At 41.4% G+C, this 26,362-nt stretch overlaps 1 protein-coding gene across 3 annotated transcripts in view; it reads left to right on the top strand.

Annotated features, from left to right (window-relative positions):
- The window catches only part of ZMAT4 (zinc finger matrin-type 4), a 382,280-nt gene that overhangs the window by 68,036 nt on the left and 287,882 nt on the right, over nucleotides 1-26,362 (top strand). For all 3 annotated transcript variants that reach the window (XM_055296035.2, XM_055296034.2, XM_055296033.2), the window contains exon 2: nucleotides 7,738-7,843. In XM_055296035.2, the coding sequence (XP_055152010.1) occupies nucleotides 7,742-7,843 (102 nt within the window). In that variant the 5' untranslated portion in view covers nucleotides 7,738-7,741. The remainder of the gene's footprint in view (nucleotides 1-7,737; nucleotides 7,844-26,362) is intronic.

Genomic DNA, 26,362 nt, shown 5'->3' with positions numbered 1-26,362 from the left:
GGGTTTCACCATGTTGGTCAGGCTGGTCTTGAACTCCTGACCTCATAATCTGCCCTCCTCGGCCTCTCATAGTGCTGGGATTACAGGGGTGAGCCACCACGCCTGGCCAGATGATTTCATTTCTAGAGTACTTTTCTTGTTTCTGTTTTCCCCCCCCCGCCAAGTCTGCTTTGTCTGCTGCCACGGCAACCAGCCCTGCATTACCCACCTTCACATGGAGACAGGTGTGACGGGGAGAGGACGGACCCTGCTTCCAGCCCATCCTCTGAAACTCCTGCACGGGCAGGCATGGCAGAGATGATCACGAAAAGCACCTGCTTGCCTCCTGAACTTTTTCCCGTTGTTGGTAGACAGTCTAGAGAGCAAGGAGTTTTTTCTTTCCTCAGAAGGACAGTGGCAGGGGAAAGGGAGCAAACATCAGGCAACAGCCACCAAAGCACCAAATATGGGTTTAAGGTTCAGGGAATAAAAACTCAAAATTATAACAAAAGGGCAAACCAAATGTGGAAACAAATCAGCCCTCACTCCCATACTTCCCTCCCTTCTGAGCAGAGTCTTAGCCCCTCTCCTTTGTTTTAATAAATCAAAGTAGAAACAAGTTCAATTGCTTTTTTGAGAGGAATAATTTTAAAATTGGCTGAGTTGAAACAGCAGTGGAAGGCCTCCTGTCTCTTTCACGTTCATAACCAGGTCACAGTTCATCTTAATTGGTAGCATTTTTAGTCGGCTGTGGAGTTTGTCAAAATTGAAGGAGAGAAAAGTTCAGCCTCTCTGCCTTGGTTTCTGGGAGCTGGTGAGTTGGTCAGCACTGCCAAGGGCAGCTGAGCTCAGGGCCAGGCTGTTTGATGGTGGCGTGGGTGGGCAGGGGGCATCATCTGGTGGAAGGTCCCAGAACTGGCTGGAGACAGGCCGGCAGGACTCGGCAGAGGGCACAGTGGCTTTTCGAGGTGTCAGGCCATGTTGGAGGGCAGCAGTAGGTTATGGATCTACTGAGGGTGAGTAAGGTTGCAGAGGCGCAGAATCGTGGTTGTGCAGGCAGAAACAGAACTAGAATGTCCGGGCAGATGTTACCATGTCCCAGTTCAATTCAGGCAAACACGGAAAAGAGAGTCTGAGCACTGAGGTCAGAAACAGCTTCCAAGGCTCTACCTGGACAGTCGAGGCTCTTCAGGCCCCAGCATATTAATTCTGCACTGAATGTCTGTCCTTGGCTTTCCTTTTATGAATTTTTATGGTGGTCCCTAGTTGGAGGTGGCAGGGGACAAACTGAAGGGCATGCCCAGTGCTGAGGACAGAGGCCCAGGGTAGGGATGAAGGCTGTGAGCACAGGAGTTAGCCCTGGCTTGGAAAATTGAGTGCCACTTAGGAGCTGAGTGACCTCTGGGTGAGTTACTTAATTGCTAACCCCGAGTCTTCTCATTTAGACAATGAAGCTGACAAGTCTACACAGCTCTTTGAGGGAATTAAATCAGATGATTTATACAAAGCCCTCAGCACAAGGCCTGGCTCAGGGGAAGCACTTCAGTGAAATCTTTATTCCTTCTGGGTCAGGAGCTCTCACAAGGGGCCAGGTCCTGTTGAGATCATTGTTAGAGTAGCCACAATCCCTGATACTGGAGAGCTTGCACAGTCACACGGAGTGGCAGTTTGGAAATTCAAAAATCCTACTCTAAAGGCAAGAGCTGCTGTTTAGTTGAAGTGTCCATGAGTCTTAAATTCTATCTTTAAAGGGCCAGTGAGGGATAGTATGGGTGGAAAGTAAGTTATTAGATCTTCTAGAGAAGCTTTATAGGGAAATAGCCCAAATCTGTAACAGAAGGATGCTCACCTGGTGGGGAACACCAAGCCAAGGGCTTCTCTCCTCAAGGGACTGGGCTGGAGGAGATGCCACCTGGGGCCCTGATGGCTGCGGCCACCTGGGGACTGCCACGGTGAGTGCTGTGGTTTCTGTTTGCTGGAGTGCCTGGGCCTCTGCCATACTTTGAATGACATGCTTCTCCCTTTACATCCCCTTGGGAAGCAGGTCATGGGAGGCGAGCCCTTGTGGGAGGACGAGAGTGTGAGACAAAGTTCTCATCAAACTTCTCCGTCTGTCAGGGTCAGCACCTTGTGACAACAAAAATAGATTTTTAAATGTTTATGCAGTACGGGGTCTTCACAGGCCTGAGTTTCAGCTGGCAGGAGGAGTGGGCAGCTGCATTTCAGTGGAAACGAGCCATCTTTGTGGATGGTATTGTTGATACAAAAGAGAAAGACTATAATAGCAATAAAAGCTATGATTTCAATACACCGACTATGTTATCTTCCCTCTTAGCCTTTCATGTGGTTCTATTTATTTCTCTTCTTAAATATTTACAGCATTCCTCTGAAAATAAGAATAATGATAATACAAAATTAATAATATTAATGATAATGATGGTAATATCCCCTTTTTGCCTGTCTCTGCTATGCCACAGTCTGTGCTAGATGGTTTATCTACATTATTTCTAATCCTCACAATAACTCTGTGAGAATTTTTCTCCCATTTTACAACTAAGGAAACCAGGGCTCAGTGAGGCTGTGTAAGTTGCTGAACAACCTAGTTGGCAAGCACCCACACCTGGATTTGAACCAATGTCTTTCCCTCTGAAGAGCCCTGCATGGATTTTGGGCTCTCTGAGTCAGAAGTTATTTCAGCACCATCAGAAATGGAATGGAATGAAGAATATTAATCTTTTTAAAATAACGCTTTTGTTTCCTCTGCACAGATACCCCAAAAGACACCTGCACTTATATGTTCATTGCAGCACTATTTACAATAGCAAAGTCACGCAGCTAACTTAAGTGTCCACCAATGGTTGATTGGATAAAGAAAATCTGGTACATATATGCCATGGAATACCACACAGCCATAAAAAGAATGAAATAGTGTCCTTTGCAGCAATAAGGGTGGAGGTAGAGGACATCGTTTTAAGTGAACTAACTCAGACGCAGAAAATCAAATATTGCGTGCTCTCACTTATAAGTGGGAGATAAACAATGGGTACACGTAGATGTAAAGTTGGAGAGAAGGACACTGGGGACTCCAAAAGCCGGGAAGAGTGGAAGAAGGGGTGAAGGTTATACCATTACCTAGTGGGTACAGTGTTTAATATTTGAAGGATAGGTGTACTGCCCCCACCATTATGCAATATACATATGTAACAAACAAGCACCTGTACTCCCTGAACCTAAAATAAAAATTTAAAAAGAATATGACTCTTTTCCATGAAGCCCCAGGTCTCTCTGGAGTTTTAGCCTGCATTCATTCCTTCAATCTGTTCTTGAGAAGCAGAAAGAAGCAGAAAGGAAGGTTTCATATCTGCCTCTGAGGATCCTGAAAAAGGCCATTTCTTGCACCTCAAGAAACATTTCTGGACCTGGCTGTTCTCCCCCAGCCTCTTTTTCTTCCATCTAGGTTTTGAGTTTCTCTTCCTTGCATTTTTCTGCCTTCCCCCTTATGTTAAATTATTCCAAATTAGCCCTGCCTATGCCCCTCCTATATATCTTCTCATGCTTAGTGGTAATAAGATTTTTTCTGTGCCAGGGAAAATAATTAGCTTCTGAGTTGGAACTCATTTCTCTCCACTCTAATCCTATCCATCCTCAAATTTTCAACCCTAGTAGAACTTTCTTGAAGAAATTCTTGATAATCCTTTCTATCTTCTCAAATCTTATATCACTTTCCTTCAGCCAAATTCTGTTGGACTTAGTTGCCTGTGCCTTAGGTGTTGGTGTGTGTATGTCTCTTCTTACTCAGTAGCCCAGAAAGATTTGGAAGACAGGGGTTGTGCCTCTGTTATCCCTGAGCCTCACTCATGCTAGATTTCCCCAAACCATTATAGAATCAATAAAAGCACTCCTCCTTGATGCTTCCTTTATTCCTGATACCTAGGTACACCTCGGAGCCTCGCACTGTCACTGCTGTACACATGGATCTGTAGGAACTCAGAACCCTGGACAGCACGTGAGAATGTGACCAGACTCCCTGCTCTAGTACTGCGTCCACATCGGGTGGAGGCCTCTTACCTCCACTGCAGAGAGCGCCATCCTCTGTGAGTACTGCAGAGGCATGAGAGGCCATTCAGACCCTCCAGTGATTGCTTGGCAATATGCCTGCCTTTGCAGTGTGCCTTTACAATGTGCTGGGCCTGGGAGTACAGATGCTGCTTTCTTTCAGATCTGTTTCAGACCCAGGAAATCAAATTCCTGTCTTCCCCTACTCTTGTATCCCTCCTCAGAATGTCCCAAGGCCTCATGGCACAGCACAATACGAATGTTTCCAGGGGAGGTCACTAGACACTGGATCTGATGGGTCAGATTGGACTGACTAATAAGTGATCAGTGGCTCTGTCTATACTCCAGTTGCTGGAGTAGAGCATGGGCTCCTCAGGACCATGGACAAGGCTAAAAAACTGGAAATCTTTATTTTTATTTTTTATTTTTTTTCCTTTTTCTTACCAGCTGTCTTGGTGAAGACAGTGAAGGCCAGTGAAGCTAAAATCCACTTCTAAACAAACGAGGGGAGCGGAGCAAGTGACATCCTCCCTTCTTGGGAATTCCAGTCTTTGCATGATAAATTGGACCCTCTGGTTGTCTAAAGTGACCTACATGGACTGCACTCTCTTTTTCTGGAGGAAAGCCCTCATGTACCAAACAGGCTGACACTTGTCCACTAATTGCCTCCCACTGGAATGTAACTTGTTCAGATATTCCACTCAGGTGTCATCGATTTCAGAGGGATCCTTATTGCCTTTTTAAAAATTGCATATGGACTTGTTCAAATCAATATTCTTATATAAACAGTGGAAAAAGCCATGATATTTTCTCTTCCCTTGAATTTTTTTTAGTATACACATTTTATATTCTGCCTTTAAAGCTATTTCTGTTGCACAGCTGCTTTACCGAGACTCAGACTCCTACGGGCCTGCTTGGTCCGACACGTACCTTGAATATCCTTTCACAGTGTTTGATTTTTGCAGTTGGTGGTATAATGAGGAAGGAGTGTGCAGTGAGTTTGGAGATTCCTATTAACCAGGTCACCCGTGAATCTATTTTTGTGTGCTTCTTTATTAGAAATAGCAGGGAACATGATAATATTTAAACACAACCACTTATAGGAGCTTGGCTTAAAAAATATACCTTAGTAAGTTTTCTTTTCCCATTTGATATTTCAAAATGTTGTACTACAGTTCTTCATCATCAAAACATCTCTTCTTCATTTACATTCTGGGATGTGAATAGAGACCATTACAAATGACTATGATATTGTGGGTTGGCAGTGGAATTGGCAATCCTTTGCCTCAGATAGACCATCTCCAGAGTGCCCCCATTCTGTTCTTGGTCTTGCTTTTGAAGATGGACTATAATGAAATAGACTCAGGACAAGATGATAAGGCTGGGTAGGACTTGGAAGTAGATAGAAGAGTGTTATCTTCAGACACTCGAGGGAGGATATCTCATGAAAAAATGGACACTGGTGTGGTCCCATGTCGTACCTAATGACAGAATCACTGAACGAAAACTACGGTGGGACAGATTTTAATTCAACCTAAGAAAAACTTAACAACAAGAGCTTCTGGCCTCTCTGGAACAGGTTGCCTTGTGGGGAAGGAGGTGAACCTGCAGGCACAGCAGGTGCTAGACTCCAGGCCAATTGGGCCACCTGCCAGGTGTGGTCCTTCTTGAAATAACAGGCCTACATCAACCATGAGACACAGTGGTACCTGGCATAACTATTGTTCGCTGGGGGCATTGAAAAACCACAGGCATTATTGTCTCTTAGGAGCAGAAACTGTGAATCATTTTGAATTGCTGAATACAAATGCGCTGCATGAGCTACTAGAGCCAGGGCCAAGGACGGAACGTGAGATTGGAGTAGTTGAGGCAGACATCCTTTTATTTCAGGCAGATACTTTATGAATGTGGCCTGTTTATTTAGATCATTTCAAAAATCACCTAAAGTGAACCACAGTTCACTTTACTTTACACAGTTCACTGTTGCATTGTTCAGGACTTGGCCAACATCTTGCCAACATCAGGATGTTATTAAAAATATACTACTGATCCCTTTCAAATGCAGAGAGTTTTATGGTTGATATAGCACTTTCTCATATATTTCTCCCTGTGATCTTCACTATCGTTTTCTTAGAAGGCATGGCAAATATTATTATCTCAATTTTTATCTGGGGGAAACTGAGGCATGGAGCATTGAGTGACTCATCCAATGCCACGTGGTAGCATCAGACCTAGGATGGATCTAGCTTGTGGAAATTGGAATCATGCAAGCGAGGCAGTATTTTTGGCTATGCAAATGACTAGCAGTATAACTTTGGACTGTCTTATAGGTAAGATGATGGTGGTGGAATAAGATAAAGTCCAAAGTGCCTACCATATTGCTGTTGTCTGAGATTCTTTTGCCTCTCCATACAGCATGCTGTCTGCCATGGTCTTTACTTCTTGCTTGGCAGGTAGGAGGTGAAACAAGTGGAGTTTGTGGGCTGGGTGAAGGAATCGGATGCACTGGGGTGTGTTTGCAGGGTGGTAACATGAGATCCTTCGGCTGCCATAAGATCCGTTTCCGACAGATCGCTTTCAGAAGCTTGGGATCCTTGGCTGCATTTTGATTCCGGGTTTGGAATTTGAGAATATGTTTATGTACTTTGTGGGTTCAGTTGTGGTGTGTAGTGGTGGAGGTGGCCTTTATGAATTCAACCACCCTAAATGGAGAAGAGTCAGCTTGAATAGTGAGGTCTCCCCGTGTTACAAAGTATGAGGTTACAAGGAAAGTTATAGTTTAGTCTGATTTTATTTTTTAATTTTCTAGGTGTAACTATTTAACTCTAAACTAGATTTTATACTGCTTAAAGGCTCTAGACAAAGCTAACTTCTTCCTTGACTACAAAAGTAATATGTGATTGTTGAAGAAAAATTTAAAAATGAAGAAAATTGCAAAAGCAATTTTCTATCATTTCCTAAAGATAAGTGCTATTAAAATTATGTTATAATTTCCTGGAATGTTTTTTCATGCGTCTATACATATTTTAAAACAAATTTTGTATAATGCTATACATACTCAAAAATCTCTTTTGTTAATGGTAAACCTTTTCCTAATGTTCCCTGAAAGAATAATTTATCTGAATTTGGATTTGGAAGCCACATAGTTTTCCAGTGTGATGATATACCAAAGTTCATCTAACCCACTTTCTGTTGTTGGATATATTACATGCGTACAACATTTTGTTAATATATATATAACATGCAAAAATATCTCACATAAATCCTTTTTTAGAATTTTTATTTTTGTAGAGACAGAATTTCTCTACGTTGCCCATGCTGGTCTCAAACTCTTGGCCTCAAGTGATGCTCCCCCCTCGGCCTCCCAAAGCACTGGGACTACAGTCGCGAGCCACGGTGCCCTGCCCTCACATAAACTCTTGACAAGGCATTAGATATAAGTCTGGTTTGTTCCACAGAAAAACTATAGCTGGATTTCTATTTTTTAGGGTATAGCAACTCTGTTGGGCATTTGTGAGAAAACTATAACCTATGCACGTATTATGGTTAATCGATATGATAACGTCAAGAGTGTAGGGAGATCCACCCCTCTGTCACCATTGTCAGACCTGCTACTGTGACCCTGGCTTTTCACACGGTTAATATCTTGCATAAACATCAAAGCAGTGGACTCATTTTTCTTTTCTGTTGATTCTCTTGTAGCCTGATGAAGTCCTCCGATATCGATCAGGATTTATTTACAGACAGTTACTGCAAGGTGTGCAGTGCACAGCTGATCTCCGAATCGCAGCGTGTGGCCCACTACGAGGTAAGGACGGTGTTTCCCACTCTGTTTGTAAATGTAGGAGGGAGCAGCCCGGGTCATTGTTGCAGGACTCCAGGATCCTCCTTCTGGACTTGGGGCATATTTGAAGAACCACAGGACTTGAGCCTGTACAGTCTGAGGTCAAGGCCAGGACAAGTGTATATGTGTGGGGTTGGAAGTGAGGATTGGGGATGTCATTGTCAGACTCCGGCTGCTTCCCAGAGCCTTTTTTTTAAATTTGTATCTCGGCCCCTGGAGACTCTGCTTGGGCTTTCTCTACTTGTTAAATCTGTCACTGTGCATCCATGAAGTTCCTTTCAGGGATCCAGGGTGGAAAGCATTGTGCCAGCTCCTGTCTCCACTTGTGACCCCGAAGATAAGCTCAGAAGACCTTTGTTAACCACTGTAGGGAAAGACAGCAGCAAGGGATGAAGCAGCCGTGGGCCATTTCCTCCCTGAAAATTGCTTCCACCTGATGGCCAATACCCTACATGTGCTTATCAGAATCAAGATGCCTTCTGCAGAGTTATAACCAAGTTTTAAAGTGCAAATACTCTTCAAAGTCATGAATTAGTGGCACTGGCTGTTTAGGATGGAGGAGCAAAAGACCGCTTTTTCATCCTCTACTGGGAGCAGAGGATGAGAGGAGAGAGGTTGGCCTGTGTCCGAGGATGAGGAGGGAATGAGGTGCTGTGGATGGAGTAAAGAGAACTGGGGGATCCCAAGATGCTGAGAGCTACTAGGGAGTGTTCTGTTTTCAAAAGAACATATACCGGTAAGAACATGAATTTCTTTCTTTTTTCTTTTCTTTCTTTCTTTCTTTCTTTCTTTCTTTCTTTCTTTCTTTCTTTCTTTCTTTCTCTTTCTTTCTTGTTTCATTCTTTCTTCTTTCTTTCTCTTTCTTCTCTTTCTTTTCTTTTCTTTCTTTCTCTTTCTTTCTTTTTCTGTCCCTTCCTTCCTTCCTTCCTTCCTTCCTTCCTTCCTTCCTTCCTTCCTTCCTTCCTTCCCTCCCTCCCTCCCTCCCTCCCTTCCTTCCTTCCTTTCTTCCTTCCTTCCTTTCTTCCTTTCTTTCTTTCTGAGACAGGGTCTCACTCAGTCATCCAGGCTGGAGTGCTGTGGCATCCCTAGATGCTGAGAGCTACTAGGGCATGTTCTGTTTTCAAAAGAACATATGCTAGTAGGAACATGAATTTCTTTCTTTTTTTTTTTCTTTCTTTCTTTCTTTCTTTCTTTCTTTCTTTCTTTCTTTCTTTCCTTTCTTTCTTTCTTTCTTTCCTTTCTTTCTTTCTCTTTCTTTCTTTCCTTTCTTTCTTTCTTTCTTTCTTTTTCTTTCTTTCTTTCTTTCTTTCTTTTCTTTCTCTTTCTTTCTTTCTTTCTTTCTTTCTTTCTTTCTTTCTTTCTTTCTTTCTTTCTTTCTTTCTTTCTTCTTTCTTTTTGAGACAGGGTCTCAGTCATCCAGGCTGGAGTGCTGTGGCACGAGCATAGCTCACTGCAGCCTCCACCTCCTGGGCTCAAGCGATCCTCCCACCTCAGCCTCCTGAGCAGCCGGGACTACAGGCACATGCCACTGCACTCAGCTGATTTTTTACTTTTATTTTTAGTAGAGACTGGGTCTTGCTAAGAACATGAGTTTTCAAGTGTAAGAACTTGTAAGTAATTTTATATTGGAAGGCTTAGCCAGCAATTTTCTTTTTGTCTGACAAGTCTGACAAATGCCAGTTGTCACTATCATTTCTCAAACTCCTCTGGGCCTCAGATTTCTCTGTGCACAATAAAAATAACTGTAATAACACACACAAACATATGCACCCAGAAAGACAGTCAATGGGCCCTGCATATTCCTCAGGATTTTGTGGTGACCAAATGAGATCTATCGAAATTGTACCTGTGAAAATGCTTTGGAAGCTGTAAAGTCTATCAAATATGCAAAGTTATATGCTTATTCATCATTAACTCCTTTGCAGCAATGTTTTGATGAAAGCAAATGTTTGATGAAAACTTTTAAAATCAGCACCTGTGAAAAAATTCGTATAGTCATTATTAAAAGGCAACCAAGTGTTAGAAATCAATTTGAACTTTAAAGAATTATCTAAAAAAGTCCTTCGTTTGAAATTAAGGACTTTAAAATTTCTGTGGCTATGGCTTCACAAACACACACACATACACACACACACACACACATATGTGTGTGTGTATATATATTTGTGTGTGATGGAGTCTTGCTCTGTCGCCCAGGCTGGAGTGCAGTGGCACAATCTCAGCTCACTGCAACCTCCTCCTCCAGGGTTCAAGTGATTCTCCTGCCTCAGCCTCCCCAGTAGCTGGGACTACATGCGCATGACACCACACCTGGCTAATTTTTTGTATTTTTAGTAGAGACGGGTTTTTACCGTGTTAGCTAGGATGGTCTCGATCTCCTGACCTTGTTATCTGCTCACCTTGGCCTCCCAAATTGCTGAGGCTACAGGCGCGAGCCACCATGTCCAGCCATATTGTTTTATTAGTATGTTTTCCCCAGTTAAGGAAATGGGGGAATTTGTCCCTGCTCTGAAATTCCATAGCCTCCTATTAGTACTTTATGTTCTTCCTTTATTAGACTTTTTGTGTTCATTTGTAATCATCTTACTAGATTCATGAGGAGAGAAACAGAGTTTCATTCATTTGATCTTTCATAATTGCTGGAATAGTGCCTGCCCATGACAGTAAGGGTTCGTGGAGGGGGTGGGTGTGTGAAAAAACTGCACTGGTGACCCTGCCCCACACTGCCTGACTAGAAAAGTAATATCAGAACATTGAAAACAATGAAAAATTGTTTAAAGGAAGAAAAAATTCAGCTGCTCAATGAAGTGTTTAGTTATTTGATCGCACATTTTGCACTTTTTCCTGTTAACATACTGTACCCTCACTGTTGCGCAATCTAATTGTTTAGAGAATGTGTTGGTGTTTGTTGAATGTAGCTAGATGACATAGGGAAAATAAAGTAATTACAATAGATCTGCAATTAACAGTGTTACATATCATCGAGATAACATTAAATGCATTGCCATTAAATGTGGATGGGAACTCTGAATGATATTTCCCTCCCTTCTTCCAGGCAGAAGTAAGGCCCTTCCTACATTGAGAAAGAGCTGTGTATTCTTGCCGCAAAGCTGCTGAGCATGTGAAAAGGACACAGTGAGCACTGAGGATAGCTTATATCAATTTCCGGCCTCCCCAGCTTTGGTTGAGGCTTCTCCAGCACTTTCTTTGTCTCTAAGAAGATGGCTTGCATCAGATGATCTCTGAGGCCATTTGAAAACTGATATTCTGATTCTATCAATCTGCCCCTTCCCTCCAGAGACACCTTCCCTGCTGAAGTGACTCATGGAGTGGGTCTCTATAGATCGAAATTCCACTCAATTCATTGAAATTGTTGTCACACTTAGTCTGCATGCCCTATTACTGATTTATTGTTTTAGTATGATTTCATTTTTCAGTACAACCTGATAATTTTCTCAGCTTCCCTATGGGGCAAATCAGTGAGAATCCACTGTGTATTTTCTGTCTATCCAGCAATATTAGTGTTAGTTATTGCAGGGAATTCTGAACCTATATGAGAAATGATCCTTGTCCCTGAGAAGCTCATAAACTTCATCGAGAGAAAAAGTCACCAATAGTTCAGTGTGGCAAAAATACCTGTATGATTCCAAACACATGATCTGTAGAATTCTGCTGTCTGCTTTTAAGGAGCTACTGATAGAATTTGATACAAAGAAAGTGTTAGTTCTTTTGCCCACTTGGCATCCTGTTGTACGCTACATCGTGCTGTTAACTTTGTAGATATTTGCATATTACAATTTAAAAGAGGGAGGTGTCACTTAGAGCTATTATGGCCAAGAAAGACTTGTTGGAGAATGTCACGATTTATCCATGCCTCCACAAATGGGTTAAGTTTAGGGGTGAGTGGAATGAGAAAAATCTTGGTATCTGTCTTTAAGGAGTATTGAGGGGGCTACCCTGGCATCATTGTGTTAGGAAAGGATGAGGTCAGGATATCAAGGAAAGAAGAGTTTGGAATCTGTGAGGCTCTTAAGCATTTGGCAGCATAACGCTATAACTGAATATTTCTAAATGATAGATAGTTGGTGGTGGTCAGGGCGTATTGTTGGGGAAGAGAATGGCTTTTGGTATGACTTTTGCTGTGAGACGAGTGTGTTAGTCTTCCTAAGTAGGAGAGCAAAACAAAACAGATGGATTAATGCCTAATAGCTGCACACTCCATTTAAAAGGCTGAACCTTCGCACAAGAGGACAGAAAAACCTAATATATGTCTAATCAACCAAACCTTTGCATGCTATGCTTTAAAAATCTCTTTTTGCACATGAAGTCCTCAGGTGGAAACAAATGGGGAACATAGAGGCATTATTATTTTTCTTACTTGCTAAGCGTTAAGAACACATTAACGTTTCAGTAGGAAATATAATGAGATGTTGTCTCTATTCACTGGACAAATAGTCTGAGTCAACAGAACAAGTAGACACAGACACAGAAGGAGGAGAAAGCTTTCAAAGGAAAGGGCCTAAGCGTTACGGGGGTGAAAAACAGTTTCCCAGGGAGGCCATTGTATGGTTTGCTGCAGTTTCAAGTGGCTAAAGAATAATTTCCTGCAAAGGGAAAAAGTTGCTTGTATGAATGAAGGAGTGGCTTTCTGCAATGCGGGAAAAAGAAAAAAGTACAGGGCAGAAAGATGATATATGTGTGTGTACACACATACACACTCCCCCCACACACACATACACACACACCCATCACCAAACCCCCAACACACACACACCCACACCCACACCCACACATACACACATAAACACACACACATATACACACACATACACAGACACACACATAAACACTCACACACAAATGCACACATAAACACACAAACACACACATAAACACCCACATAAACATACACGCATACACACATAAACACGCACATACACACACCCACACATATACACACACACAAACACACCCATAAACACATATACACATACACACACATAAACACACAAACACACACCCATACATAAGCACACATACACATGTGTTATACACACACATACACACACACCCATACACACATAAACACACCCATATACACATACACACATACACACACATAAGCACACAAACACATCCCTGCACATAAACACGCACGTAAACATACACATACGTATGTGTTTATATGCACACACACACCCCAACACACACACCCACACATACACACATACACATTTACACACATATACACATAAACACACATACACCCCATCCCCCACACATACACACATAAACACACACAGATACACACAGCCCCCCCACATAAACACACACAAACACACAAACACCCACATACACACAAGTGCACACACAAACACACACACATACACCCACATAAACACATACGTAAACACCCACACACACCCACATCCATAAATACATAAACACACACATAAACATACACACACGGCCGGGTGCAGTGGCTCACACTTGTAATCCTAGCACTTTGGGAGGCCAAGGTGGGGAAGATCACGAGGTCAGGAGATTGAGACCATCCTGGCTAACATGGTGAAACCCCATCTCTACTAAAAATACAAAAAATTAGCCGGGCATGGTGGCGGGCGCCTGTAGTCCCAGCTACTCGGGAGGCTGAGGCAGGAGAATGGCATGAACCCGGGAGGCAGAGCTTGCAGTGAGCCAAGATCGTGCCACTGCACTCCAGCCTGGTTGACAGAGCAAGACTCCGTCTAAAAACAAGACAAAACAAAACACATACACACACATATACACACACCTACACATCCACATAAACACACCCATATACATATACACACATACACACACATAAACACACAAACACACCTCCACACACAAACACACACATACACATGTGTTTATACACACAATACACACATACACCCCAACACACACACTCACACACATAAACACACACAGATACACACACACACCCCACACATAAACACATATACACACAAACACACAAACACCCACATACACACAAATGCACACATAAACACACACACATACACCCACATAAAGACATATATAAACACCCGCACACATACCCATACCCACACATACACACATACACACACACACACAGTTAAACATACCCACACACATACACACATCAATACCCACTCACATACACACATACATAGAAACACACACATAAACACACAAACACACCCCCACACATAAACACAGACACATAAACACACACATACACACAATTATATGCACATGTAAATACACCCACCCCAACACACCCACACCCACGCATACACACATACACATATACACACATGCATACATCCCCTGACATTCCCTACACATATGCACATACATAAACACACACACACGTAAACACACCTACATGCATATGCACAAATGCACATATAAACACATACACAGACATACACACATACCCATATACACATAAACATACACACAGACACAAACACACACAAACATACACGCATACATGTAAACACACACATGCCCCAGACACTCCCCCACACACATACACACATACATGCACTCCCACATACAGATACACACATAAACACCAAAACACACTCACACACATACACACACAAATGCACACATAAACACATGCACATACACACACATACACACATGTACACACATACACATAAACACACATACACCCCCAGACACCCCACACACAAATACACACACATAAGCACACACTATACACACACTCACCCACATACACACAAACACCTCTACACACCTACACACGTACACACACACATACACACAAACACACACATAAACACACACATACACATATACACACATAAATACCCACACCCGCACACACATACCCACATAAATACACATCCACAGATACACACCAGTACTCACATAAATGCACACACATACACAAACGCACACATAAACACACACATACACACCCACCCACCCACACACACACATATATTCGCATACACACACACACACATACACACACACGGAAAGTCCATAATGTTGTGCATGGGTTTTTGTAAACTATGACTTTAAGTGAAATGGCGTATAATGGAACCAATTTTTTTCCTCATCAATGTTATACTGAAATTACATTGAATGAAATGATGTTACTTGAGGACCTGCTAGACCTGGTTTCACTTAAAGGTTCGGTTTCCAAGAACCTATGGATGATGTTAAGTAAGGACTTTCTCTCTCCATATATATATATATGAACATATAAAAACATATATATTTGCTATATGTTCTCTCTCCATATTAAAATATATATTTAGGATATATACATATATGTTAATAAAGGAATTCATAAACACACACACACAGCCAAAGGAAGAAGGTACTGAGTAGACCAAAGAGAGCGGGAAGAACTCTTGCTGGGCAGATCCCATCAAGCCAGCCATACATGCACCAGCCCAGTTGCTTGTCCCTTCCTGTGAACCCTAATAGCCCTTGTGTTGCTGTGCCACATGTCTCATGAAATCGGTAGTTAGGCAACCTCGTCCCTCCCAAGAGGACTGCAAGCTTCCTGAGGGCAGGTGGGAGCCACGTTCTGAGTGTTTTTGCGCATTCTTGCCATACCTCCCGTGCTCCCCACCGTAGAGCTTTGCTCCTGGCTGTCATTTACTGACACTGACAGGGGATGCACAGGCCGGGGGCTGGAGTTGGGGGAGACTGGAGGAGGGGAGGGATGGGACAATTTTGATGAAGGCCTGGGTGTCTGCACCAGAAGAAGGGATGACGTATTAATACATTGAGCATCAGTCTGTACTTGAGACCCCAATGTCAAGATATGGGTTATGGGTGATAGTTTTATAGTTGTGGCCAAGGCATTTCTTCAAGCCAGTGGGAAAGTTTTCAAACATCTCTGAATCTTGATGAATATCAGTACTGGTGAAAGAGCCCCTTTAGCCCACCTGGGAATGGCAGAATCTAGTATTGTTCACTATCATGGTAGCAGCAGGCATATTGGACCTACAGAGACATGCCAAAACATATACTTTTTTTCTGATTGGCTTCCAACAGAACTTTGGCCTTGGCTAGCTTCTATTTAATCCAGGGGAATAGCTGGAAGGGCATTTTCTAACTTCTGTAAGTCAGGTTGGAGATCAGGTGTAAGTGTCCTGTGGGTAGTGATAAAAAGGTGAAAATTAAGATTCTTAAAATGTGCTGATTAAAGTTTCATGACTTTCCAGAGCTACTAATGCCTTTGTTGCCTGTTCTCCCATAGACTCTCATACCTTCTTCTTGTTACCTTTGCTTTTTCTTTTTTCTAATAGCCCGAAGTAAGCATGCGGGCTAAATGACTTCCTTCTGATGCGTGAGAGTTGTGGGTTTTAGATCAGGCTGTGTGACTGTACCCTGTCAGCACCACCCAGCACTGCCCCAGCTGGACTTGAGTACTGTCAGGGCCTGCCAGGCCCATACCTACCCTGGGTAATGCAGGTGAAGTGTTCAAGGAGATGCAAGTGCTAACTGGGTAAAGACTAGGAAACGTCTTTATGGCAGGATGCCTGGGAGGATGCCTTCTGTGCACTACACACTGAGAATCACTGTTTCAGTATTTTCGAACGTCTTGGCATCATGACTGCTTAATTTCTCCCAGATGATGTTAGTACAGTTATTGGTACATTTGTCCAGGGTAATATCTTCATAATATCCTAGGACTTACTACACAGATAATACTTCTGATATGATAAATACAATTATTCCATATGGAAGATCTTTTTGGATGATCGATGTATGGTGGCTTATCCCTGATTGTCTGTTAATGTTCAACTTCTGTTTCCTTGTCCATTTTGTTGAGGATTCTTAATCTTCTGTAAGATTTCTGACTACTTTTATATTTTCCTTTTGTTTTATTCCAGCAGGGCCAGCATGGGCATCTTACCTTTTATCATTCATTATTAGTCAAAATAGTTCACTGGAACACAAAATGAATTGCTGGTAAGAGGCTCTAATGAAGTAGACAACAATAGGCTGAAGAGCACACCCAACTCAGGGCAATATGAACATGGCTAAGAGCAGTTGTTAGATGATGTGCTTCATGCTCATTGATTAAGAGGACACGGGGAGGGTATGCTCTGTAGCCTGAGTTCTCATTTGCAGAGAGCAGTTGATGTCACTTACTGGATTTTAGGAGTCAGACCATATCCCATTGGCTAGCACTCAGTCACGTAGCCCACCTACCTGCAGGAGAAGTTGGAAAATGCAATTTAAATGTGTGGGTAAAAGGAAATGGATTTAACAAACACATAGCATCATCTCTATCATGGTCTACCCTTCCGGCCACCAACTATCCATCTCATTCTTCCTCTAACATGGAACACACACATCCTCTCTTAACAAGAGTGACCTCAAGTTCTTCCCAATCACTGTGTTCAGCTCACATTTCAGGATCTCCAGGAGTGGGCCTCCCTGTTGAGTGGGAATGTGGCTCCCCTTGGTTCAGTGACCTATGAGCAAAAGAGAAATATTACCACTTTCCCCTACACTTTCCAATGGTAATGATAACAGTGACATTTCCCACCCAGAAAAAAGAAGAATGAAGACAAAGAGAAATCGCTGGTCCACAGCAAAGCTAGTATCCTGCAGAGTGACACTGTAAGTTTTCCCTTTCCATAAAGTGGGGCAAGTTCCCAGAATAGAATCTGATCTTCCTCTGCAGGAGAGACTTTTCTTTTTCATTTTTCCCAATGACCCCTGGCACTGACCCCTGGAGTTCTTTCCTGTCCATTATTCTCCTGGCCACATCAGAAATGGATCTTGGGTCTTCTCTCCTCCTAGGGACTGCCAGCATTCATAGTCTACTTCCTTCCTGAGACTGATTTAAGGCTTGCAGAATGTTAAAAGTGTTTCTAATTTAGTGTCATAATGTCTTTAGTAATATTAGTCTTTTAATAATGTAAAAAGCCTTCCGATTTAATTTTTAGAAAGTTCCATGTATCAGTAACAAAACAATTCTCTCCTAGATACAATTTCAAGACTGCTTGTTTATTTTAATGCTTTCTTACCCCTGTGAGGAAGCATTGTCTTTCTTTTTTCCAATTTAATGGTGGGTATCTTGAGATTATCTAAAAAAAGCAGGTGGAAAGGCCATGCCCTTCATTTGATTTTTGCCAAAGGCCTGAGTCACATGCTCAGCTGAGAAGTTTCCCTGGGTCTCCAACACTCAATGTGTTTTAAAATGCCATCTCTCATGGTTGGATGTTTAGAAGCAGTTGGCAAATGGTCTTTCCAACTCTCTATGTCCCAAATTTATGGATTGTCTCTCTTTCATATGACTTCTATCTGCTAATGGGTCACTTGCATTCTGACATTTTTTTCTTGAAAAACGTGACCAAACACTAATATAGACAATTAGTAATGAATATAGTAACAAAATAACATATATCAAAGTATTCTTCATCCTCTTCCAATTCTTCTAGAACTCTACCCATGTCCTAGAAGTCCTAGAATAGAACCCTCTGGTTCTCCTACAACTGTAAGCTCAGTGGGCAGGTAGTGTGCCTTCCAGAGTATTGTAGGCAAGTTTTGCCAGTATTTTGCTACCATATAACCCAGATCTACAATATCGGAACCATCCCTATTTACTACCCACCTGCCAAGGCAATGTCGTATTTTTAGGGGTTTTTTTGTTTGTTTGTTTCAGGATAACCCCAATATCTATGTTAGACAAGGCAGGCTAATTCTGGCAACAAACACTTTCAGCATCTTAGAAATAAAAAAAATTCTTTCTTCCCTACATTATAGTCATTATAGGTTAGTGGAGGGGAATTTTGGGCCACAAAATTATTTAGAACCCGGGCTGGCAGAGGCTTCTGACATTGCCCTGAGTATCAAAATCCAACTAGTATCTGGGGAACTGATGGGGATTGTGGGTGACTGCACAGGACATTTTAGGGGACAGCCCTGGAAGTGGCAATATCATATCTCCCAGGTTCCGTGGACCAGAACTCAATCGCATGTTTTCTTCTTACTGTAGAGAGGCTGGGGCATGTCACTGCTGGGTGCCCAGGAGGAAAAGGAAACTGGTTTGGTGAACACACAGTATTGTCTCTGTGCACTGTGTCTGTGTGATGCTGGAGGAAATGTGATTAGGACCTGCATTAGGGATGCTGGGGTGAAAGAGGAAGAGAAGGAGAGGAAAGACTGTGATTCCCAAAGGGAGTGATTCTGGCAAATGAATGAAACAACTGTTGAAACCGAGTGTTTGGGAGCTGCCGTGAAGCTGATGCCCATTTTATTACAGTGCCGGGGAGGAAATGGAAGCAAACAATGTGCTGTTTGTCTAAAAGGCAAAGGAATAACATGCTATTGACTTAGACTTTCCTCTTCATTTCCCCTGACTTAGTTGATCAAGTGCAAGAGGTTTTCCAGTTGGAACTTGGAGCTCGTGTGCCAAGTGGCATGTCTGACCTATAGCATTTCTCTTGTGCCTACCTTTTGGGGCCAGCTGTCTCCTAGGTCCTGAGCTCTGTGCCTCACTGCTAAATAGCCCAAACCATCCCACCTTCTGTGTGGAGATGGAAGGACAGGACCCTCCTGAGGGTCTCCTCAGCTGTGCCCTGTGGTTGAAGGCACTGCCTGTGGTATCCCAGGGTCTTATTTAGATGGATGTTTGAGAGAAATTTTCCTTTGCTCTCCTCTACAAGAAAAGCCATTCCTCTTTTGAGTGGTAGACTGTGACAATTTTTTCTTCCAGCTTTTCTATTCCTAGTATTCACTTGAAAACATATGCATTCCTGACCCCCAAGTAATTCAGCCATCTGGGATTGTTTATTGTTTCAAAAAGATATTAACAGGACGGGGAATCCCCAAAGTAGGTGGGCCTGAGTGTGGAGCAATATAGACCCTTGACTCTGTTTTTTGATTTGCTTTTGACACCAAATTCATGGCCACATCCAGCAGCCAAGCAGGATGCTGTGTACACATTTCTTGTGCTTGACTTATCTCTGATTGTTATTTTATTTCCCCTTTTTTATTTTATTTTTATTTTTGGATGGAGTCTTGCTCTGTTGCCCACACTGGAGTGCATTGGCACGATCTCAGCTCACTGCAACCTCCACCTCCTGGATTCGAGATTCTCCTGCCTCAGCCACTCGAGTAGCTGGGATTACAGGCACGCGCCACCACACCTGGCTAATTTTTGTATTTTTAATAGAGACAGGGTTTTACCTTGTTGGCCAGGCTGGTTTTGAACTCCTGACCTCAAGTGATCTGCTTGCCTTGGCCTCCCAAAGTGCTGGGATTACAGGCATGAGCTGCCGAGCCCGGCCTCTCCTGTTTTATTTTAAATATGTATCACTCATTTATTTTATCTGATTGTATTAGATGTAGATATATTTTGGTAATTGTTCTTGAAGTCTTTGAGCAAAATGGTGGAGTATAAATATGTAAATATTTGTTATTTTAATATTTTATTCATTCATTTTTTTGAAGAGGCAGCAAACTCACAATTCAAAAACTATAACAAGTATAGTATGTGAAAAGTCTCCCACCTATTCCTGTTTTTAGCTACCTAATTCTCAGATGAAACCAGTCTTTCCAATTTTCCTTGAAATATTCTATGCATATAGATGCAACTTAATTTTTCCTTTTACATATTTTTCAGAAATGGTAACATGCTATAATCTTAGTTTCATTTGTCTTAATTGTGGCATAGATTTTCATTTTATGATTGTATCATAACTTGTAAAGCACTTATTGAATTGCCTGATAACTCCTTGGTAGCCTTGGTAAAACTCTGGTAGAAAAAGACTTTCTCCTCCTTGTGAATACTTGTGTAGTGATGCACGTATCAGTTGCTTTTCAGATCTCGACCTGTAATGATTGGTTATTGACTGTGACAATTTTTCTTCCAGCTTTTCTATTCCTAGTATTCACTTGAAAACATATGCATTCCTGACCCCCAAGTAATTTAGCCATCTGGGATTGTTTATTGTTTCAAAAAGATATTAACAGGACGGGGAATCCCCAAAGTAGGTGGGCTTGAGTGTGAAGCGAAACCATGTGTCTTTGCTTAAATCTCTTCTGATACTTGGAGGTGTTGAGAACAGCGTGCTCTTCTTGTTTGCTATGATTTGAGAATTTAATTAGTTTCCTCAGGCTTCTATACTAAGATGATTTAATTTTGAGTGGAACTTTTCTAACTTCAAATGCTATCACTTTCTCAGAGGATCCTACGAATGTGTAACTGCACCTGTTCAGGAGGTGCCCAGGCCATCTTCGCATCTCTGCTCCCATGCCTCCTCTCCACCCCATCCCCAGCCCCCTGCTCCCCAACCTCTGGGATCACCTTTGCTGTCACTATGCCAATTGCAGGAAAGGCTCTTAGAGTCCTTTTAAAGTTTTTAGGTTTTATTAAGAAAATATGAAAAAGAGAACAAAACTGTTTTCTATCTCTGCCAAATATTCCTCTTCTGTGCATCTTTACAGGCCTGGCTATGCCATTCCCCAACTTTGTTCTGATTTGGGAAATTTCCCTGCCTTCTGGTCCAAGAAATCCTTCCCATTGATGTTTTTCATTAATTCCATGGAGCTATCGACCTGTCAATACATCTGCTGGAAATTTAGCTTCTTCAGGTTTCGCCCTAGATAGTACCCTTTGTCTGACTCACCGGGTCTCTGGCCCTAAAGCCACATCCTGTGTATAACCTGAAGGGGAGCCCTTTGGGATGCCACCACTTGCTTTAAAGACCCAAAGCCACATCTTCCTTTCCCACTTCTTGGAAAGGTTCATGCTTCCTTTGGATTCATCTACTGAATTTTCTTTCTTCTACCCCTGGAGTGAATTCACTCTTAGTTTATCCTCAGAGCAGGCAGAGCAGGTCTTAGCTATGAAAACAGCTTTTGCTGTACCCAGGGTCAGAAGGCCCATGTTGTAGGAACAGTCTTAGCTAAATCACTTTACCCTTCCTGATTTTAGTTTCTTCTTCTGTAACATGAGGTTGGGGATCTTCTTTGTTTTTAACCCTTTTCTCATACCTATCCCCTCCCTATGCCCTCATGGGCAACTAATTCATGAGGTTTGATCTGACTTTTATTTGTATATGTTCTTTAAAATGTGTATGGCTTTGAGGGCATGGATTTTTTTAACGTAATTTTTAAATTTTAGAATAATTTTAGATTTACAAGAAGGTTATAAAGTATGGAATATTTTTGTGTACCCAGACATACTTTGTTTCCCCTATTGTTAACATCTTACATTGCTATGGTACATTTGTCACAGCTAATGAACCAGTATTAATACACTATTACTATTATATAATATATATTTTTAATTTTTATTTTTTATTTTATTTTATTATTATTATTTTTTTTTTGAGATGGAGTTTTGCTCTTGTCGCCCAGGCTGGAGTGTAGTGGCACAATCTCGGCTCACTGCAACCTTCACCTCCCAGGTTCCAAGTGATTCTCCTGCCTCAGCCTCCTGAGTAGCCAGGATTACAGGCACCTGCCACCACGCCCAGCTAATTTTTTGTATTTTCAATAGAGACAGGGTTTCACTATGTTGGCCAGGCTGGTCTCAAACTCCTGACCTCAGGTGATCCGCCCTTGTGTGATTTGATTCTTAAAACCATATTTTTTCTTTCCATTATTTTATCAAGGTTTAATCATTAGTCTTTTAACTAAATTGTAATCATGTTGAGAACAAAGGCCATGCCTTTAATTTCTTTTCCTTTTTTAAAAATAATATCAAGATGTATTTGAGATTCTGAGGATACATGTGTAGGTTTGTTACATGAGTATACTGCATGATACTGTGGTTCGGGGTATGGATCCCATCGCCCAGGTAGTGAGCATAGAACCCAATAGGTAGGTTTTCAACCCATGACCCTCTCCCTCCCTTCTCCAGTAGTCAGCAGTGTTCATTGTTCCCATCTTTATGCCCATGTGTACTCAGTGTTTAGCTCCCACTTATAAGTGAGAACATGAAGTACTTGGTTTTCTGTTCCTGCATTAATTTGTTTAAGATTATGGCCTTCAGCAACATTCATGTTTCTGCAAAGGACATAATTTTTTCTTTTTTATGGCTTTCCATGCTGTGTATGTATCACACTTCCTTTATCCAATGCACCATTGATGGGTACTTAGGTTGATTCCACGTCTATGCTTTTGTAAATAGTGCTGCAATGAACATACGAGTACTGTGTTTTTTTGACAGAGTAATGGACCCAGCAGTCCTAGTACTGGGTACATACCCAAAGGAAAGTAAATCATTCTACCAAATGCCTTTAATTACTTTTTATCCTTTCTGTGTCTCAACATAGAAAGAGTTCGGGAATAGTTTTTTTTTTTTTTTTTTTTTTTTTTTTAATAGTTGGCATCCAGGATAAGCATCTTACTGGAGGCGAGTTTTTAAAATTAGCTGGCATCCAGGATAGTTGGCATCTTATTGGAGGTTTTCTCTGACCTCCTCTTTTTCCTTCTTCACATTTCTTTTTTTTTCTTCCTCTTCACTGATTTGCCTCCTCTTTACCTCTCTTTGTTATTGCCTCCCTTGAGAAGATGTCTAATGTGACCAGGTAACGGGAGCTCACACCTACCTCCATTTATTGAGTGAAGCTCAGCACTTTTTTTTTTTTTGCAGTGTGGTGCAGTTCCTCTGGGAATGAGCAATGTAACTTAAAACTAGCTGTGTCAATAAGTCAAGGTGAGTTTTCAGCTTTATACTACTGCATTGCCAACCGTTAGAAAGATGTTAACATTTATTGCCAAGCTGTCTCTTAAATATCCTGTAATAAAAAGCCAAAATATGCTGTCTTTTTTTTTTCCAATTTCACCCTTAAGCTGCATTTTCATGACCACATTTTCCTTGCAAATTGCTGTAACATTCTTTATTGAAACCTTTATTGTTTCAGGTGTTCTCATAGTAATCTCCTTTGATCTAAAGAAAAAAATTATTTTCTTAAATGAACGGAAAGGAAAGTATTATAGTGTATCCTTTTTATTTTGCTAGTGACCCGTTTAACCTCTGCCTTGTGGGCTGCTATTGCCTCGTGTCTGCTTTTCAATCTATATAATTATGATGATCCAGAGACATAATTTGACCTGTACTCTATCAAAATCCATATAATAATAAGCTATATGATAATGCAGTTTTCCTAGCTTAAAAAGTGTTTCAATCTGATTGTGTTGCTGTGCACAGAATTAATCAAGTCAGTTTTCTTTGACACTATGTGCACTGGGAAGGCAAGACCATGTTTGAAGAAATAATTATAAAAATCAAATGCTGAATTTGCCGAAGGCACTGAAAAATCACATTATGCCTTGCCTCTAGTATTTTAAGAACCTAAATGTCTTTGGAATTCCTTGGCATTGCTGAGATAATTGATATTGGTGATGCTAATTATGGACTAATCAATTTTTTAATCCTGCTGAGGAGGAAACAAAGTTTTGAAATTAATGATGTCACTGTGTCTCTATGGCATCTAGAATTTCTCACGAAATGTTTTCTCAGTAAAGGAATATGAGATAATGTTTACTATATTAGCATCTTCAAGACCAAAATGTGTTTGCTCAGAAAAGCAATCCTGTATCTAAAATGTGAATGTGGCAGAGAGGTACATACTCTGTTTCATAAAAATAAAGAGCCATGCAGGTTTGTAAGGTCCAGGGTTATTTCTTTCATCTTTGAAGACTTGGAACACTTAGATAATCTGCAGCCACTTAGACTTGACTCCAGAATTCAAGAGGGACTTTTGTTTTGTTTTGTTTGAGACAGAGTCTCGCTCTGTCACCCAGGCTGGAGTACAATGGCACAATCTCAGCTCACTGCAACCTCTGCCTCCCAGGGTTCTTAGAGATTCTCCTGCCTCAGCCTCCTGAGTAGCTGGGACTACAGGCGTCCACCACCACGCCAGGCTAATTTTTGTATTTTTAGCAGAGGCGAGGTTTCGCCATGTTGACCAAGCTGGTTTCGAACTCCTGACCTCAGGTGATCCACCCGCCTCAGCCTCCCAAAGTGCTGGGATAACAGGCATAAGCCACTGCGCCCGGCTGACTTTTTTTTTTTTTTGTCCTCACCCCACTACCCCCCATGCCCAAGAGAGTCTTATCTTGCTCTCTGGGCATATTCACTCTGGGAAACTGCAAGTTCCTTCTGCTTGTTTTTCTGACAGTGGTACACAGAAAGATACGCTGGTTAATGTTCTTATATTTAGGTCAGCCAAATAGCATAAGATCCTAAAGGTGGGTGACTTGCAGCTATTTCTGAGCGTTTTCTTCTAAGTTTGGAGCCTGGTGATAAACAACTGTGATGTGTGCCTGCATTTATTATCCCAACATATTTTTTGAACATCTACACTGTGTAAATGTACCATAATAGCTTCTATTTTCTCCTCTATGGGGATTCTAGATTTAAAAAAACACATCAAAAATCTTGCACTCGTTTTGGGTAGGGAATTAAGACAGGAGCAGAAATGACATCCATACAAATGAGAAGGGTGTATGTAGCATTAGAGATGCATAAGTATGTGCCGTCCATCACAGAGATTTAGGATGACTTGGTGAGAAAGAAAATGCAACTTGACTTATTCTCTATTTAATGAAATGTGAAAATAATATAAAGAACTGCCTGTGTTTTTTTGTAGAGTAGATCTGTATACATAATATATTTAATAATTAAAAAGGGGAAATTTATTTAATTTATATAATAATTAAAAAGGGTTGTTTCGTATACAGAGCAAAGCTCTGTTTATGGCAGCACATGTCTGAGAATGAAGGCTGCCCAAAGCCAAACTTTAGGAAGCATTGCTTTTCTGTATTTGGACATTTTTCATATGTGTGATCATGAGGAGCTGCACATCCACGTCATTAAGAAATAAAGTCATTGCTAATGGCCTGAATTAAAAAGAAAGAAAGAGAGAAAGAAACAAAGGAAAACTCTGATGTGATGCTTAGTGTTTGCTTCCATAGAGGTTGTGATGACATTTGAAACTCCAAGTGCCCCAGTGAATATTGACAAACTGTGGATTGAACTGTCCACATGCAAAAAGTTGCGAATGCTGTTTCTCAAACTGGGTATAACTTTGACATTCTACAAATTCTTTTAGACCTTTACTGTTTTGGTGTCTAAATAATTCTTAATGCGTATAGAGGAAATGTTCCCCTTTTTCGTGATAACAATTAAGACATATTTTTTCTAGAATAAGATGAGATTATTCTTATTTTTTCTCAGACAAGGTTCATCACATCTTTGAGAATTTTGTTCTTGTGAAAACTTGAGAATTTTTTTTTTTACTTACATTTGAGAAATATTGGTTTAAACGATATTATAGTATATCTGAGCCTACTACTCAATTACTCCTTTTTGGTCTTAATATTTTATTTTATTATTATTATTTTTTGAGACAGAGTCTCACTCTGTCACCCAGGCTGGAGTGCAATGGCCTGATCTCGGCTCACTGCAACCTCCGCTTCCCGGGTTCAAGCAATTCTCCTGCCTCAGCC

The sequence above is a fragment of the Symphalangus syndactylus genome, chromosome 10 (genome assembly GCF_028878055.3).
Source record: "Symphalangus syndactylus isolate Jambi chromosome 10, NHGRI_mSymSyn1-v2.1_pri, whole genome shotgun sequence".
Lineage (NCBI taxonomy): Eukaryota > Metazoa > Chordata > Mammalia > Primates > Hylobatidae > Symphalangus > Symphalangus syndactylus.
Note: the sequence above shows the minus strand (reverse complement) of the source record. Positions and strands in the feature narration are given on the sequence as shown.